This window comes from Scomber japonicus, chromosome 10 (assembly GCF_027409825.1).
Source record: "Scomber japonicus isolate fScoJap1 chromosome 10, fScoJap1.pri, whole genome shotgun sequence".
Classification (NCBI taxonomy): Eukaryota; Metazoa; Chordata; class Actinopteri; order Scombriformes; family Scombridae; genus Scomber; species Scomber japonicus.
The window spans coordinates 6,641,982-6,658,932 of NC_070587.1; the positions used below are offsets into that span (position 1 = coordinate 6,641,982).

General features: G+C 42.0%; 1 protein-coding gene across 2 annotated transcripts; it reads right to left on the bottom strand.

The window, feature by feature from the left end:
* Positions 1–1,971: 1,971 nt before the first annotated feature.
* On the bottom strand, positions 1,972–10,003 carry cited4b (Cbp/p300-interacting transactivator, with Glu/Asp-rich carboxy-terminal domain, 4b). Of its 2 annotated transcripts, none has more exons than XM_053327964.1 (2): positions 9,926–10,003; positions 1,972–3,629 (listed from the first exon to the last, which is right to left on the bottom strand). In XM_053327964.1, the coding sequence occupies exon 2, from the start codon at positions 3,618–3,620 to the stop codon at positions 2,850–2,852; it is 771 nt and encodes a 256-aa protein (XP_053183939.1). In that variant the 5' UTR covers positions 3,621–3,629; positions 9,926–10,003; the 3' UTR covers positions 1,972–2,849. The 2 variants fall into 2 exon arrangements, with proteins under 2 accessions (XP_053183939.1, XP_053183938.1); XM_053327963.1 differs by lacking the exon at positions 9,926–10,003 and adding an exon at positions 4,561–4,745.
* Between the last annotated feature and the right edge of the window lie 6,948 nt (positions 10,004–16,951).

Here is a 16,951-nt window from a genome sequence, read left to right on the forward strand (position 1 = left end):
TTTAGCATACCTCACGTTATGTTTATTGAAGGCTTTTCATTGGAATCATAAAAGTGTTGAGGGAAAACCCAGCTAAGAAATCCCCGTGCACAAGAACAAAAAAACCCTCCACCTAATTTCTAATTGTAAACGGGAGAGATCCTTACATTTTCTCTCCCCTCTTCTTATCTTTTTGTCTCTTTCACTTTGCACATCTGCCTCTCTGTCATAATGTTGCTTTTGGTCTCTGACTTATATTGAGAAAACAGCAAGCTACCACAGGAAGACACTGTTGTGTTGAACAGTTTCTGTGGGTGGGCTAAAAACGAGAGAGTAAGAAAAACAGAACTAACTGTAAACGTCTCTGAGCGTCCCACCCTGCTTAGCCTGCGTCTAGACTGGCCTCTGTGAGGCAGGCGGCAGTCATAACAAGGGATTGGGAGAGCAAACAGTGCTGTTTCGCATAGTTAGCCATTTGTCTATGGAGTCACAATCAAGTAACACAACATCTGCATTTAATTGGGGCTAAACAAGGAGCTCACAGTGCAGCATACAATTATGAGATATATGAGGAGACACAGTTCTGACAGTATGCCAGCATGCCCCATGTGCCACTCACCAGAAGACCATCTCACCAGATTGGCACTGGGCAAGAGATCTGCAACCGTTACTAAGCACTGTGCCAAGGCTGTTGGCCTACTTATGAGCCATTCTCATGACAGTGTTAAGCCAAGAACATATACACACACGTACACCCTTAAGCAAGTCTTTGTGACTTGAAACAAACCGGCATTTATGAGCATATTTCAAAGTGCATGCATCACCTATGATACCATGTTTCAAATTGGTATTGAAAGCACATCCTCTTGAACACAAGTGGATAAATGAAAAGAGATGAGGCTGCTTTAAGAACAGAGTTGACTGAAAAAACTGAACAATCAGCAATGGCTATTCCTGGTTACGAACAACAGCAGTGCTCTCATTTTCCCCTTGTTACTCATGATGCCACTAAAGATGCCTTTGTTAACAATGTGAAAAAGCTAAATGCGGTGATGACATTCCCAACATGACCTCAATCAACCATTTTCAGAGCCCGGAGGCATAAAACAATCCAACAAACTCAGCAACCCCAGAAAACCCCTTCAGCCTAATTTCATAATGAATTTCAATTATACGGTATGAGGAAAATTGTTTTACCCCAACAGACCATAGCTTAGACTGGAGAGGGTTTGTTTTGAATATGTGTAACTCATTTGTTCAAAGTTATTGTTTAAAGGGCAATACTCTGTTTCTCTGACGATCTGCTGAGCTGGGAAAAGGCACCAACCTTCTTTGACTCAGGGCTTACAAGCCTTAAGTCAGTTAAACCCCCATCAAGGTAAGCATTCTTTGGTCATTTTCACCTCCCCCAACCTCACACAAGTTACTCTTTACACACAGCAAAGAAACAAATGTTTGTTGTGCTGCAGAGAATCCAGTGTTATTTAAATGTTGCTTCTGTAAGCCTGCTTCCCTTTGATGGATGATTTTGTCATTATAGGAAATCTTTTCACCGCCTGTAATGTCAGTGTGTGGCATTTATTTAGCTAATCACATGAATAAAACTGTTGAGCAGCAGATTTCATATGGATGTCACTACCTGAGATATCACATAAGATGTACACTGATATATAATACAGTTCTTCTTTTGCTAACTGGCAGAGAAACATGTAATTATCACCATGTCAATCCAGTTGTCATCAGTGACACTTTGCCTTCTCTTAACTGACTGAAAATGGCAAATTAAGGAGCTATGATACTGAAAACCCAGGAGGTACAGGCTAGAGTACATATCCTTCTCAAAAAGCATAAATATTGTATCTGTTTAATGTTTCCATCCCAGACTTGAAAGAAACTGAGGTCTCCCTACACCCAGAGGTTAACCTAAGCACTTAGCTAGCTTTCCACTGCCCGGGGGAAGAACTGTGCAATGAATGGAAAAGCAGGCCACACTTCTATCCAGGCCATCTTTATTGATCCTCAAAACCCCTTTCACAAAGACCATCCCCCCATCTTGACCACAAAAAAAGGGGACAATATAAACAACCAATAAATAAGAATCTGCGCGATTAAGGCGGTTCTACATCTCCAATAGAACACAACAGTGTGGACATGTTGGAGTTATACAGCTTCATACAGTACAAGCAGTAGATTTTTGAGAACATCACATCTAAAAAAGGCCACTTTTTCAAAAGTGAACCATTTTTAAAATCTGTTTAACATTGTACTTCTGTCATGTCTGACCTTTGTAATATCAAATGCAGGCTCTGTGTAAATGACCTTGTCATCCGAGCTTATTTTTAATACTAGGCCAAATAGAATGGGGAAAAAAATTAATGAGCAGAGAACTTAAATTCGATTTTCTTCCCCGTCTCAATCTCAAAAATCATTAAAACCACTTGGACTCCAAAATGGAGATGGTGGTTATTCTTTATATCAGTTTTCTCAGATAGGAATAAATAAATACACCTTTTTACTGGTAAACTGTCATGGAGTCCAGGCTTGGAGGAAACACAGTGTCATAGCATTGTTCAGAGTGGCTTTTGACAATTTCAGCATTACTTTATTACATTCATGTCCAGGAAATGTGAGAGGTGGAACTAGGCCTTAAAGCCAACCACCCTCTGGCCACCAGCACATGTGAGACTCGAGCACTGTGCGTTCACTGTGGATATCCAGAGTTCTCTTCTGTGCACCTTGCGCTGCAACTTGGCATGGTCGTACAGAGAGGTGCTCACAAAATATAAAGTAAAGAGATGAGCACTCTTCCGCCATCCTGGCAATTCTCACTCTGCTGTCTCCATTTGTTTGCCTTCACAAACCAGATCCTCTCAGCAACTAACGGTACTAGGCTGCTGTTTGCTGACAAAGTCTGAGATGAAGTCAAACTCATTCTGGCCAAGAAAGAGTTCTGGCAGCTCCTGGACCCGGTCCAAGCCCAGCTCCATGACCAGGGAGGTCAGGACCTCCTCGTCGATCATATCTGCATCCATACCGTTTAGGGCCAGTGCTGGTCCGGCCATGTGCTGCATGTTAGCCAGCTGGGCTGGGTTCATGCGATACTGGGTCGTGGGCCCCATGTGGTTCCCGCCCATAGGCCCCAGTGGGTGTCCATGGTACTGGGTGTTGAGTTTCTGCAGTTGCATGCTGGCCATGAGCTGCTGAGATGTTAACCCGCCATTCATGAACTGTTGTTGCTGCTGCTGCTGCTGCTGCTGTTGTTGCTGTGGGTGCTGGGCTTGTTGTTGGTGCTGCTGTGGATGCATATGATGCTGCTGCTGCTGAGGGTGATGCTGTTGTTGCTGCAGCTGGCCATTATACATCATGTTACCAGAGGTCATCTGGTGGTGACCCATCTGCGCCCCATTCAGCTGTCCATTCATGGGTCCACCCACCATGCCCTGCCGTTGCCTCATGGCGGTCTCCATGTTGGCCTGGGCGCCACCGTAGTGCATCATCTGGCCATTGGGCAGTGCCCGCATGCCCTGCTGGTTGGCATGTTGCTGGTGACCTGCCTGCAGGCCGTTCATGCCCATCCTGTAACCGTGGAGACTGGCGCCCGCTGAGCTGTGATTCATGGGCATCATAAGATGGTCTGCCATGCCTCCTGTCTAAAAGCAGAGAAGAGATACTGTTAGGAAAATATAAAGAGGCGTTACAAGATGTTTGGAAACAGTAGAAACATCAGAGGAGGCACAGCAGGGTTAATACTGACATGACATGCATGTATATTTAACTGTCCTTCAATGTGAGCCAGTATGAAACTGGACACACAACAATAGTACTGATGTTGTCATATGTGAGATTTTACATTGCTTTATTCCATAACAATATAACAATTCATACCTATTGACTTATTTTACAGTGACCACACTCCACATCTTCATTGAAACAATAAAGATACACATTTTCTTGTAATGTCACAATACCACCTCAAGTTACACCACCAAAAACGCTTCCGGAAAAACAATCTGCAAGATTGTTTTGCATTTTGGCGAAAACCGAAAACCTTACTCGTGTGTTTGGTCTTCCTAAAACCTCCCTCTTTGTGCCAAGGAATGAACGCCCAGGTTGAAATTACAGGTTAACGTCCGACATTGTTTGGATTTTTCAGCCGAATAATTCATGCACGACTAAATCCACGAGAAAAAGAGGGAAAATGCGTGCATCGCGTAATGCATTGCTTAAATCCCATCTATGTTGCATGCCAATTGAGCCAGAAAAAAATCTGTTACATTTTACGCACGTAAGGTTGCAACAAAGAACACTGACATCATGCAACATCTCCCCAACAGCTGAATCACCACATTTCCAATAAGGCACGAAATTCAACAAAGGCTTCGCCCTCCCCCTGGATTTCATTTGATCGACTCGTATAAATGTTTGCGTTCAATAATTTCCCCGACACTATGGAATAATATCTATTTTCTTAATCTCGACTTTGAAACAAGGGAATGCAAACAATGGAGCAGCAGCCCTTGAGACCAACACAGACCAAAACCCCAATTTCTCCAACAAATAAATCCGATAAAGATCACTTACCCGTATCCGCTACGTTTTCACAAAGTTGCGCGACTTTGCTTCGGCTCCGTCTTTTTTAAACAGTTTTCCTCTACAAGGCAAAGCTCCTCCGAATTACAGTGTGTATTCCACAGGGTTACGCTTCATGCTCAAGCGGGGACGGTGCGCACAAAGACTGCCGCATCAGATCTTGAAACGACTGCCTATTTTCTGGGTCAACTCAGGGATTATGTACATCTAAAAAGCTCAGAGGAAGGCAGTCAGGGAGAGGTGGAGCCACGGTCCTGCCTCTTCTTTGTTCCTATTGGCCCTACTTAATATAATTGTGCATGGGCGTAGAAAAAAAGGGCTGTTGGAGAGCTGTGACACAGTAGTCAATTTAAATACCCTCCTCCCCACTGTTTCTTTTTGAAAGAACACTTGGACATCTTGTTTGTCATCATAAGTAACTGCTGCTCCTGTGCTTTCAAAACACACAGACTAAGTTTAATTAATTAATTTAGATAGATAGATAGATAGATAGATAGATAGATAGATAGATAGATAGATAGATAGATAGATAGATAGATAGATAGAATTTTTTGCAATAATATTATTAATAAGGATTATTATTTTTTGTTGTATGTGGGAGTCATGTTGACAGTGTGATACCCACGTACTCAGGCATGTACCTAACTTGTCTGCACCTACTTATCTATTTGAACTATGTGTATGTGTAGCAAGAGTGTTATGTGGTATGTGCATGTACACTTCATCTCCAAGATCACCGAGATCACTGTTGGTCCATGTGACCCACCAGTCTGCTGTGCGAGGCGGTGGAGGGAGGGCAGAGGAATGTAGCCTGTGTGCTATTCTAGGCCACACTGGCTGCAGCGGCTGCGTAACTACTGCCGTGCATGGATGTGTGTTCTCTCCGTTTACGTGTATGGACTATGGATGCATGCATTTGTGTTTTTCTATATGTGTGTGTGTGTGTCTGTGTACCTCCACTCTGCAGATGCACATGTCTCTGATTGCCCACTTCAGGACAACAACCTCTTGCCTGCAATTGCAAATGAATGGAACCACTTTTGGAGCGCAAGCCAATCTATTGTCCAGGGAATTTGTCTATAAATGGGCAACCACTGGCAGGCGTTTGTCATTGTTTGACATTGTCCGGCCACTTTAAGCTAGTGTTAATAAGCCACTCCCAGGTGTGGGTACTTCCTGAGTAACTCACCCAGCCAGTCAGTCCAAACAAAACAGAAAATCAACATAAGTTTCTTGTGCTGTGTAAGAACAGAAGCAGGGTTACTGCAGTCCATGACAGTATGACAAACATACAAACAAGCATTTTAAAATGCATCAAAACATCTTTATTTTTATCCCAGGGCTAAAAAGCTACTAATGGTGTCATTTGCATTAGAGAGCACAGACAATGTGTCCAAACCTTCTGGGGCTCACCAATCAAATTGCTGCATCTGTTTTAAGACCCAAGATATTTGCATGAAATCTCAATCAGCCGTGATTGTGGTGGAATATGCATTTTGTAATTATATATCCATTGAACAAGCTTGTGTTGTTGTAATTAGGTGCAGAATACACTATCCCTTAAAGGCTGCTTCTTCTGCGTTGTATATGTCTCACAGATTTCTCCAACTGTGGCATGATTTGGGGGTGGAGTCTACACACACCTTGCCTCGAGCCATCTATCGATTTTTTATATGCTTATGTGTAAGTGTGCGTGCGTGTTTGCATTTCAGGGAGAGAGAGCAAAGAAAGTAAGAGTTCATGTGCCTGATTTTATGGGAGCAATAGGGTGCAAGTGTTACTTCGATTCCCTGCTTGGATACACTCCTGTGCCACACTGTAAAACACATAATAAAAACACAGCTATTGCAGGATGGGTTGATTTCACACAAGTTTCCCCCTCTAATAGGATCTAAAGAATTAGCTGCTTAGTTCTACATATTCATGTTCTCAGCACATCAGTATGAATATTTTGAACTGTTGATGAGCTCTCCTTTTCAAAGGCCTTGACATTCCTCGTTGACTCCTCTTTACTGACAGCACACAACAACATAGTCAATAACTGCCCTTTCCTTCTTGAGCATTGTAGCAACAGCTGATCTACTCAGTTGGAACATCATCTGCTTCTAAATGTTATTCCCACAGTAAGCAACTGCACTATTTCCAGCAAGTTCCTAGCTGTTATGAAGTGCCATAAAACATCTTACTGCTGCTTCTAAGCCCTCCATGATAGACTTCAAGGGAGCCTACAGACTATCTGTATTGTTCCTCAGCAAAGCCTAGGAGTGTTTGAAGAGCCCCCTTGGAGTGAAGGCATCCACTGGAGTAGAGTCCAGTACAGAGACTCTATACAGAGGAATCCTTCTGCCAGATGAGATAACCCTAACCCTACCCTAACCCTCCAACTTCATCCCTGGTTCTGCAAGTTGGTCGGGCAGAAGGACACTTAATATAACAACTAGAGAACAATGAAATGGTGAAGCAAGATATTGATCTGGCATCCAGGCAAAATACTAACACTGTGTGGTGTGTCCCTGTTGGATATTCCAAACCAAGAAAATGACAGACAATGTTGGATGTGCATTATATTCCTCTGCTAGTGAGCAATCTTAAAAGGGAGCATTACTGACAAAGGCCATGTCATTGCTCCAGCCATTTTCAATGTCCTGCACCTTTACCTGGGCATTCTAAAGAAGGGATTATTTATGTGTTTCCTGGAAAACTGAAGATGTGAAAACTATTCTGGGTCGAAGCCTGCTGAGTGTATGTATTACATGGACACTCATCTGCACGGTATCTCTACTTGAAACTTATTGGAAGTGCTTAACATATTAAATGCAAACTAAACACAATTTCATTCAGCGCTTCACACCAAACCCTGTATGAGTATTACAGTATGCTTAAATTGAATCAAGGCCATCAGCTGAATGTATTCATGAGTGATTTATCACGTTTACAATACTAGAAGATTAGATGGACAGTTGGGCCCTGCACACCATGAGCTAACAGCTACTATCCAATCACCCAATCATCTTTAATCTTTGTCAACATCTCTCTCTACAACTAAAAGCCACTCATCTAAAACCAGCTGACTCAATCTGGCCTACCTGACTAATCCTACCACTTTTGGCTTTGCCAATATTCCCTTTCAGAATTGTATAGAGTCTCAAAGCAGTTAGTAGGAGTGTGGCTTTGTAGAGGTGGAGCCAAGTGACTGAGTACTTGGGGAAATGCTGCCACATCCTTACAATAAATTGGTTGCGCTTGCATGTATTGTACTGACTCATCATCTCAGATTAAATGAATATTCACTCTGTGTGAAATGAACTGATCAGGTGTTCAGCACAGTGTACACATGGCAATAAACTTCAAACTATTTTTGCTGTCTCCAATCTTGGTGATCTTCAAATTTAAAATTATGGGTCAGTTTTGCTAAGTTTTTATTTATTTTGTTATCATTGCCACACATAATCCATATGAATGGGCAGTCATCTTTTTCATCAGGACAAAGTGTGTCCCAGAGTGCACATTTCCCTTGAGATGTGAAACCAAAAGTCAGTTTGCCACTCTCTCTCGGTGTGGGGGAGGGTTGTTATTGTTCTGGTAAACGAGAGAGACTCTATAAATACTCCCAAGGCTTCCTTCTCGCTCTCAACCACCAATCAACAGACACTGTTCGGCCGAGCAGCTGAGAGAGGGCAATAAGCCTGAGTCAAGGCTAACGGGGGAGTGAGTGGGGGGAGGGTCTGACTCAAGCATATCTTGGTGAAGAAGTGGGTGAGGGACTTTGGAAGGGAAGGAGGGGGACAAACGTAGAAACTGCCACTCTCTCACTTGAGGCCGAATGTAGGGGGGTGAGGCCTGAGTGAAAGTAGTGATTAGGTGGGGAGGGGGGTTGTTGGAATGTACCACATGAAAGCAGCTTTCTGACAACATTTGTGATTGTTCCATGAGAAGTTAAATGAACACTCCTTTTTTTTCTTTAAACAGCCATGACTTCCCTTCTATGAACTTTGGTCTATCACCGTTTTGTGGTGACACGCTTGATTTGCTTGTTTTTACACACACATCTTTTGTGCCACTTGAAAATGTCTAGTAGCTTCATATGACTTGTAAAAAGCTACAAATAAAGGACAACCAGAGAGTAATACATATCAAAGCTGATTTGTGAAGCCCGATTTAGGCTTGCTGCAACAGGAGTCCCATTGTAGATACCTGTGACATGGTTTTGGTTTACAGTGGAGCGTTAAATTTCACCTGTTGATAGCTCAGATACATCATACATGATTGAGCCATATTGTGATTCAATTTTATTCTCCTCTGTAACAACACTTGTATTCTTTCATTCACCTTCTGTTACAGAGCCACAGTGGGGAAGTCCACCTTGTTTCATTACTGAACATGACACTAGTCTGTGCAGTAAGCATTTCAATGTTGTTTCATTCAGAAATAGAGGGTGGGGGTTTGCAGTGAGTGGAAAGTTTGCAGTGCTGTTTTAAATACACGTGTATTACTAAAAAGGAGACTATAAGGAGGCCCTTTTTTAACTTCTTATATGTTATATTCACCTTGAACATCACAAGATCACAAGCAGCCAATTACAGTTCTTGTTTTCCCCCACTTCACTGTACTGTACTGACTGTACAGAAAAAAAGTGCCAGGAATAGTTGTGCATACAGAAAAATCAATACAATTCAAACCTTTCTTAGCCCTCACAACTGGCTAATCACTGCTTGAGGTGATTGTGCTTGTTGTATTATCAGTTTCAGAAAGTTACAGAAATATTTAAACACAGCCTCCATCAGTTCAGATGTCAGAAATGTGTGAGGGGAGGAGTTTTTCAGTAGTTGTTTGACCCTCCAACAAGCACTTTTGGTCCGAGTATGCTTCAAAGGAAGTGCTTGTCAGCATGTCTGATATGTAGTGTCAAAAGAGACAATCTGACAATCACGACAACTTTACGCAGCAGTTGTCTCGGTGTGCGGAGGTGTTGAAATAAGGCAGGGTTTGAACTTCTTACTCAAACTCTCTTTTGTAATATTTCACACAACTACCGTACAACCATGATTGCCTCAGAGGACAGATAGTCCTAATGTTTTCTCCGGTTGCCTGATTTATCCTCAAATGCCTCTGTGACAGCACACCCTACAGTATGAACACTTGTGCCCTAATGCTATCCACACTAATACATTTTAGTTTTAAAACACATAACTTTTACTATGTTTACACCTAGCATCTACACAACTCCGGTGTTTTCAAACCCATAAACTGGAGACTTTTGACATAGACATAGTTTGAGTTTGAAAACTCCAGGTTTGTGTTTTACTCTGGACAGATGGAAACGGTGACTTTTGAAAACTATGATGCAGACACCTACCTTTGATTTCCTGATTGGGTCTTATCATGAACAACTTCTACTTGTGTTACTTTCAGTAAGAGTTCCACCTCATCACTGGTCCAAGCAAATAAAATATCTGGTCTTACTTTTCGATATTGCTGTTCTTCTTCTGTAGTATTTTCTGCAACTAAGCAAACAAACCACATAGCAGACAGTCTGCTTCCTGTTTACAACGCCACGTGCATGCTTAGTGTATGTGAATTGTCATGTGATACGCATTTTCAGGTGTGTTAGTATGGATGGAGATTGTTTCTGAAACGGTGCTAAACACTTTTTTGGATGGAGATTGTTTTCATTTTAAAATGCACATTTAAAAGGAAATGTGTAGATTAACATTAGGGTGGATGAAGCCTAAGACACTGACTCATCTCATGACTTCATCTGAGGCATACTGAACCCTGCAGTGGTGGAGTAGTAATAACGCTTTAAAGAATGTGAACTTTCTATCAGCTGAGAAAGCTGAGACTGAAAAGATGGGTGAGGCGCCAGATAACCACTGAAACGTCCCCACCACAGCTGAGAATTCCCAGTGTACTTATCATGATACCAAAGACATGATAAGTAGTATTAGTGCCTGCAGGTGTTCACACACTCCAGTGATGACTTCATGCAAGCTATACAAACACAACTGGAGTTCTCCCTGGTTTCATGTATCCAATCTTGGCTCATTACCAAGCAATGTCAGTCATTTACAGTCAGCACCGCAAGCCCACTGTGTGCATCTTCCAGGCAACACCATTCTTCAGCATTTACTAGCCTGAGGGATCATTGTCGACACAAACACTAATCATGTCCCCTTCACTGCACTTCCTGCCTTACAGCCACTGATGACGTTTCCAGTTACCTCTAGGAATGTACACATAAAGTGCAGGAGTGCTGGAGAAACACAGACTAAATGGACAACAAGAGCCAGCACAACCTGTCAAACAAGTTGTTATTATGGAAAGAGGGAGCAGGAGAGAGTGGGAGAACACAGTGACGATGTGAAGAATGACCTATTAATCATTCATTATCTCCCAGCACTGTTAATGAGGTGACGACTCTTAAATAATTAGCAATGTGACTGAAACATATTTCCATAGCAGTAGCCTGAGGACGTGGAGGGCATTGGGGACGAGTGGGGAAGGGAATATGGGATGCACCAGGCACAAAAAAGAACAGCCCCCACACCAGCTTAGCAAACAATAACTATCCTGATAGGGGGCTCTGGGAGGAATGGACAGAGAGATAGACATAGACATAAGAGAAGAGAGATAATGAAGCTATACGCAATATTGAGACAAGAATGAGTCATGGAGGAAATAACAGGGAAATAGTTATGTCTATAGGTAGTGGGCGTTTAAGTTGTTCACGCAGCAGCCTTCATTATCCGTCTGTCTTATTTCAAGAGGGGCAGGCCAGGGCCTTCAGGCTTTTCTAACACACAAGTCAACGGGGAACTGCAGCCGGCTAGCACCCCAGCCTGCCATGGGCCTATTCATCTTGCACAAAACACACAAAAGAGCAGACCATGAGCCGCATTCTTGACATCCAACCTCATCACCCCCACTACCCTCCCACCCCCGGCCCTGACTAGCGCCCCTCCCCCATTGCCTCACACCAGCCTGGGCAGACAGGAGCTGCTATGCTACACTACCTAACTGGCTGGCTGGCTGGCTGGCTGGTTGGAGTTGTTTGGTGGAGGAAGGGATGCATGAAGGGAAGGGAGGGTGTGGGAGAGAGGGGGCAGGGATGTTTTCTCTTCAGTCAGCTAATTGACTCACAGATGTCAGGAGGAGTCGGGTTTGTGGTGGGGCTAAAGCACCCGGTGACACTTTTCCCCTCCATAAACAAACATAACACCTATGCACATGCACGTCAGCAAAGATGGCGCACACACCCGCACACATGCATGCACATGTACCTGTGGCCTTACTGTCTGTTTCGCTCGCACACACCTTTTCAATAAACAGATTTGTCTCTGTCGGGTAGGGGAATTGGGGGTGGGCTTTGTTCACTTCTCCAAAATAAATCTTGAGGTATAAATATGACAGTGAGCTGTGAGGCAGCTCTGACTGTAGTTTGGCCTCACAAAAACACCAGGAACTGACTGCCTTTTGTGGACAATAAGAATCAGGAATGTTCTGGGCATAATTTCATTTTTCTGTTTGCCATCTGGGGAGCCTCTCTGGCTGTCAAGCAAAAGCAGGTCTCATCTCCTGATACATTGGTGCAATAACACTTGAGGCAGTTTAAACGTTCTACAACCTATGATATGACCTATTTCCAAGCCAAGGCTTCATGTCACGCCATGTTTGCACACCGCAGTTTCATCTCCTATATGTATGCATTGCAGAATTCAAATGTCTTCTTTCAACACCCAAACCACTGACAGCTGTGTGTCTGTGTCTGTGTGTGTGTGTGCGCGCATGCATGTGCGTGCATCTGTCATCATGCTCACGTGTTTGTGTGTTCCAACTAGACTGCTAAACAGCTGAGCCCAAATTGAAAGTCACTGCTGTCATTCCCTATATTTACCAAATGACTCACTCACAGCAGAAATCTGTTTGGACACACAGTTAGTATTCAAGCAGTTGGTTACAGCATCTTTGTCAGCAGCAAAAATAATTAGGAGGGAAAAATATGAAGTGTGTGAGAATAAAGAAAATATTGCAGTGACTGCTTTGATGCTAAAGAAAAACAGGGTGGAATAAGCTACCTTTGGTGTCTGGGGTGGTGTTAAAAGTAACATCTAAAAGGCACAATGTTGTATCTTTTAGAGTGTATTCAATAACACTTGAGGGATCTGTACATTTTTAGAGATATTCATCCTCCAGAGAGGCATTCAGGGAAGCAATCATGCTGTACTACCAAGAAAACACAAATCATGCATTATTGAGTTTCCCCAAAAGCTCTGTGCCTGGGTGAAGTTCCCCTGTGGTCTTTGTTCATTGGCCTTCCCATCATGCAGTCTGTTAATGGTAGAGCCATATCCTGCTCGTACATGGGCTCTGACAGCTAGACGTCACCTGCCAGGAAACAGCTAGTTCTCCTTCCTGACTGGGAAGCCTATCTGTATTACACCACCATCACTTCTAAATGTTGAGTAATGTCCTAGTGAGCACATGTCTTAGCTGGTTAACACATATGCTGTCTATACACATGCACAGGCTTTAGCACGGATGTACACACACACACACACACACACACACACACACAGGCCAAATCCACTGCCCACTAGAGCTGCCTATGGTCTGTCTGTCCTCTTCCTGTTTTTCCACTCACCCACACTGTTGTCACTCTGGCCAGGAAGCTGTGGGAGAGATACGCATGACAAAGTCTCTCTTTATTAAATTGGCAAAGAGTGTCTGTGCTTTTGGATTCCCTGTATGTGTGTGTGTGTGTCTGTTTGAGAGAGAGGGAGAGAAACAGAGGGAGAAAGAGAAGGAGCAAGCACCAGAGAGATGGGGGTGGGGACCTAAGCCAAGGGCTAGAGGCTTATCCAAGATCCACTCTAGGCTCATCCCTGGATATTGCTGTTTGAAACCATGAATCAAGAACAGAGGATACGGAATAAAAAACAAAAGGCTTTGGTCATATATCCATAACAATATCTCTCCATTGCAAGAAACTGAAAAATAACCATCTGAGATACTGATTTATTCATGCCTTAACTGCCAGTTCAAATCTTTTTTTATTATAAATACTATTCCTTCAGTGTAGGATACGTAATGCAGTTATATATTAACTATTATTTATACACACTGTCAGAATCGGAGATTAGCAGGCACATTTTGGACAATTAATTTCAATAGCAGTGATCAGTGGATTCACTTGTGGAGTAAATTGGCACTGAGCTTTTCCACTGAGTTCAACTTTGATGAACTTGCAAACCAATTGCAAGCCGTCTTGACAGTGCTGACCTTTCAGTGCTGAATCCAAAATAAAGGAAGCTATCTTATCAGCTATGCTCAATTTTATATAACCCTGCTGTCTGTCTGTATAAATTGTTCCAGAGAAGAGTTGGCATGATGTGAATGGATGGGATAAATAATATTTTTTTATAAGACTAGCTTAATCTCGCAAGGGAACAGTGATCGACCAATCAGAGCTGTTAATTTTTCCTAAGCATGAAAGACCTGTCAAGCCTGTCTCACATGCCAAAGCGGTGCACTTGAGTGATACTCCATATTTAAAGGGTTTTTATTACCTTTCCAAAACCACAACAACAAAAGTTTAAGTATTGGATTAAAGCGACTTTTACCTTTCTTGCATTTCACACAGCACTTTGAAAAAACTTGAACAGTAACAACCCCTCCTCCCTCCTATGCCCCCCCCCCCCCCACCCGCACCCACAAACATGCACTACAATAGTTTTCTGATATACATAGTTGATTTTTCTAGTATAGTTTTCTTTATCCCTGTGGGAGCGGCTGGAGGTGGAAGCCGTGGCCTGCTTTTGTCACTCATTGTCAGTCGTTACTGTCTGTTTACGGCTGTGGATCATGGATGTATTATAATGCCGTGGATCCACAATAGACTCTCTACCGGGTGGGGGTGCGTGCACGATTACATAATGCGGAAGGGGAAAACAGGCAGGTCGCTCGGCCAATCATATCATTCGGACCGAATGATATGATTGGTCAGAGTTTTCACAGAATATTATGAGAATGGAATAATGATGAGTTTCTATGCCTGGTGGATCTCTCTAACATTTTAGAGTGCCATTACCTTATTAATAGCATTTTAACCTAAACAAAAAAATGTGTAAAAATGTAACAAAGGTAACTGTGAATTTATCTGCTAATGCAAATGTTAGTGTGCCCGGCTAACTAGCTTAAGTGCCTACAGTAATAACCTAGCACTATTTCAAAAGAGGCAAGGAGCATGTCATTAACTAACTAGATTATTATGCTGGGTCACAACTTATGTAAGGCTTAGCTAACAGTCATTCAACTGTGTTAACTAGTGACTGAGAGCAAATCTCTTTACTACATTGCAACGTTGCTTCTCTGACTTTAGACTAAAGCTACTGGTTTACTACTCTTAAAACTAAAACTATTTTATTCAAATAATGATTTATATTCTTTTTTTTCTCTAGGCCTGAAAAATTCTTAAGCCTTTAAAATATTACACATTATTTTTTGGGCTGTTGCCAAAACCAAATCACACATTCTGGAGTGAAAGAAAATATTTGGAACTACAACTGTGACTTGTTGCTCATGTACTTTCACCTTTATGTGAGTTATTTTACTAACCAACTTTGCCTTTTAAGTAATGCAACACTTTCATTTGTATAAAAGATTACCTTCTTATTTCCATTTCTGCTGGCAGAAAACAGCTGTGTAGAGTCTCCTCGTCCATGTGCAGGAGATAACGTCAGGGAGGACAGAGGACAAGATAAGACATTGTGCTCTGCGGTCAGGGAGTACGCCCTCCTCTCCTTCCTCAAGTCTCCCTCCTCTCCTCTGTCCCTCTTATCTGCTGCCTCTGTTTTGACCTCCACCCTGCTGCATGGTATTTAGTCAAGGGAGAAAACAGCATGGGACTGGAACAAGTACAAGTGAATACTGTTGAGAACATAATCCAGAACATTGCTCTCTAAAAAGAAACTTCATAATGCTTTAATTTACCATTTGTTCAAAAACAACTATAAAAGTCTTGCATAACAGACACCATTCAGTTTGGTATGCAATGCATTGGCTCATATAGAGAAAAGGCTGAGAATATTTTATTTGAGACGTATACCTAAGACAAAGGGAATGATATTTCAAAGACAACTTGATCAAAAAACCCTTAAAGTATGATGTACATTGTTAGTAAATGGTAGCCATTAGTCTCTTATATTGGCAGTTTTTTCTCCATCAATACACATCAATATAAATGAACAGGACAATGGCTGGTTGATGGCCAAAATAACATTTCACTGCATGTTTGATGAGGACACACTTAAATCCAACTTTCTACACTCCACAGTACACCCAGGTGCATAATATCACACTTGTGAAGGTCCGTGTGGCTAAAAATATTTTGTCCACTTTTTTTCTTTACTAAACAAAGATAATGTGTTGAATGTGACTCCTTGTATTATATTCACTCATGAGTACAACATCACCTGCTTTGTGTGTAAGTGTGTTATTTGTTGTTTTTTTTGTGTCAGGCTTTTTTTGGATTTACACTTTGCCCTGCTTCTTTACAAGATTATTCAGTAAAGACAGTAAACTTGTTGTTGTTGTTGTGAGAGGCAACTGCACTTAAAATGTGCCAACAGGGACAACAAAAACAGTCAGTGTCTGTCCTGTTATGTCACAGTTAAACCATGATTTTCATTCGTTGTGGAGTGTTGCGTAAATCGACCTGAAGTGTGAGTTCAATGATATTTGTTTGCCGTCCTATCTTTGACTACAGTTTTTGGTCTGATTTTGTTTTCTAATGATATGTTGTCACAATAAATACACCATTAATGTGTATGGATAATCTCTTAATGACATTAACCTTGTTAGTAGTGTTGTCATTTAGAGCGTTGTCTAAATATGACCTTCTGAATGTTATTGCATTTTTACTTATAAGTCAACGTCTGTAAATTAATTGCATAAGAACAGTGTTTGCCAATAACAAGTTGACACTGGCATGCATTAAATTCACAGTCATTCACCAGCAGAGTCTCTGCTATATTAAAATAGGAGATATTTTCTGGTGTTGAAACAGCAAAGATTACAACAGACTGTGTGTCAACACATGCTGAGAAGCAAGTCGCAAAGCAGAGTTCATGTTTTTGAATAAAAATGAGTCGTATAGTAAAATTCACTTTCAGTCATGTCGAAACAGGGCTTGTAATGAGTTGCCGTTATTGCAGCTCCCTCTTTTCACAGCGGCCACCTGTTTGTTTTTTGGTTTGTTTCTCATGGTGTTGAGGATAATGGGATCAAAGTGAATAGTGAATACAAATAAATGTGTCAGTACATAGCAACTATACTTCTGTACAATGTCATATAAGAAATCATCAAAGTCTAGTGTTATAATTGG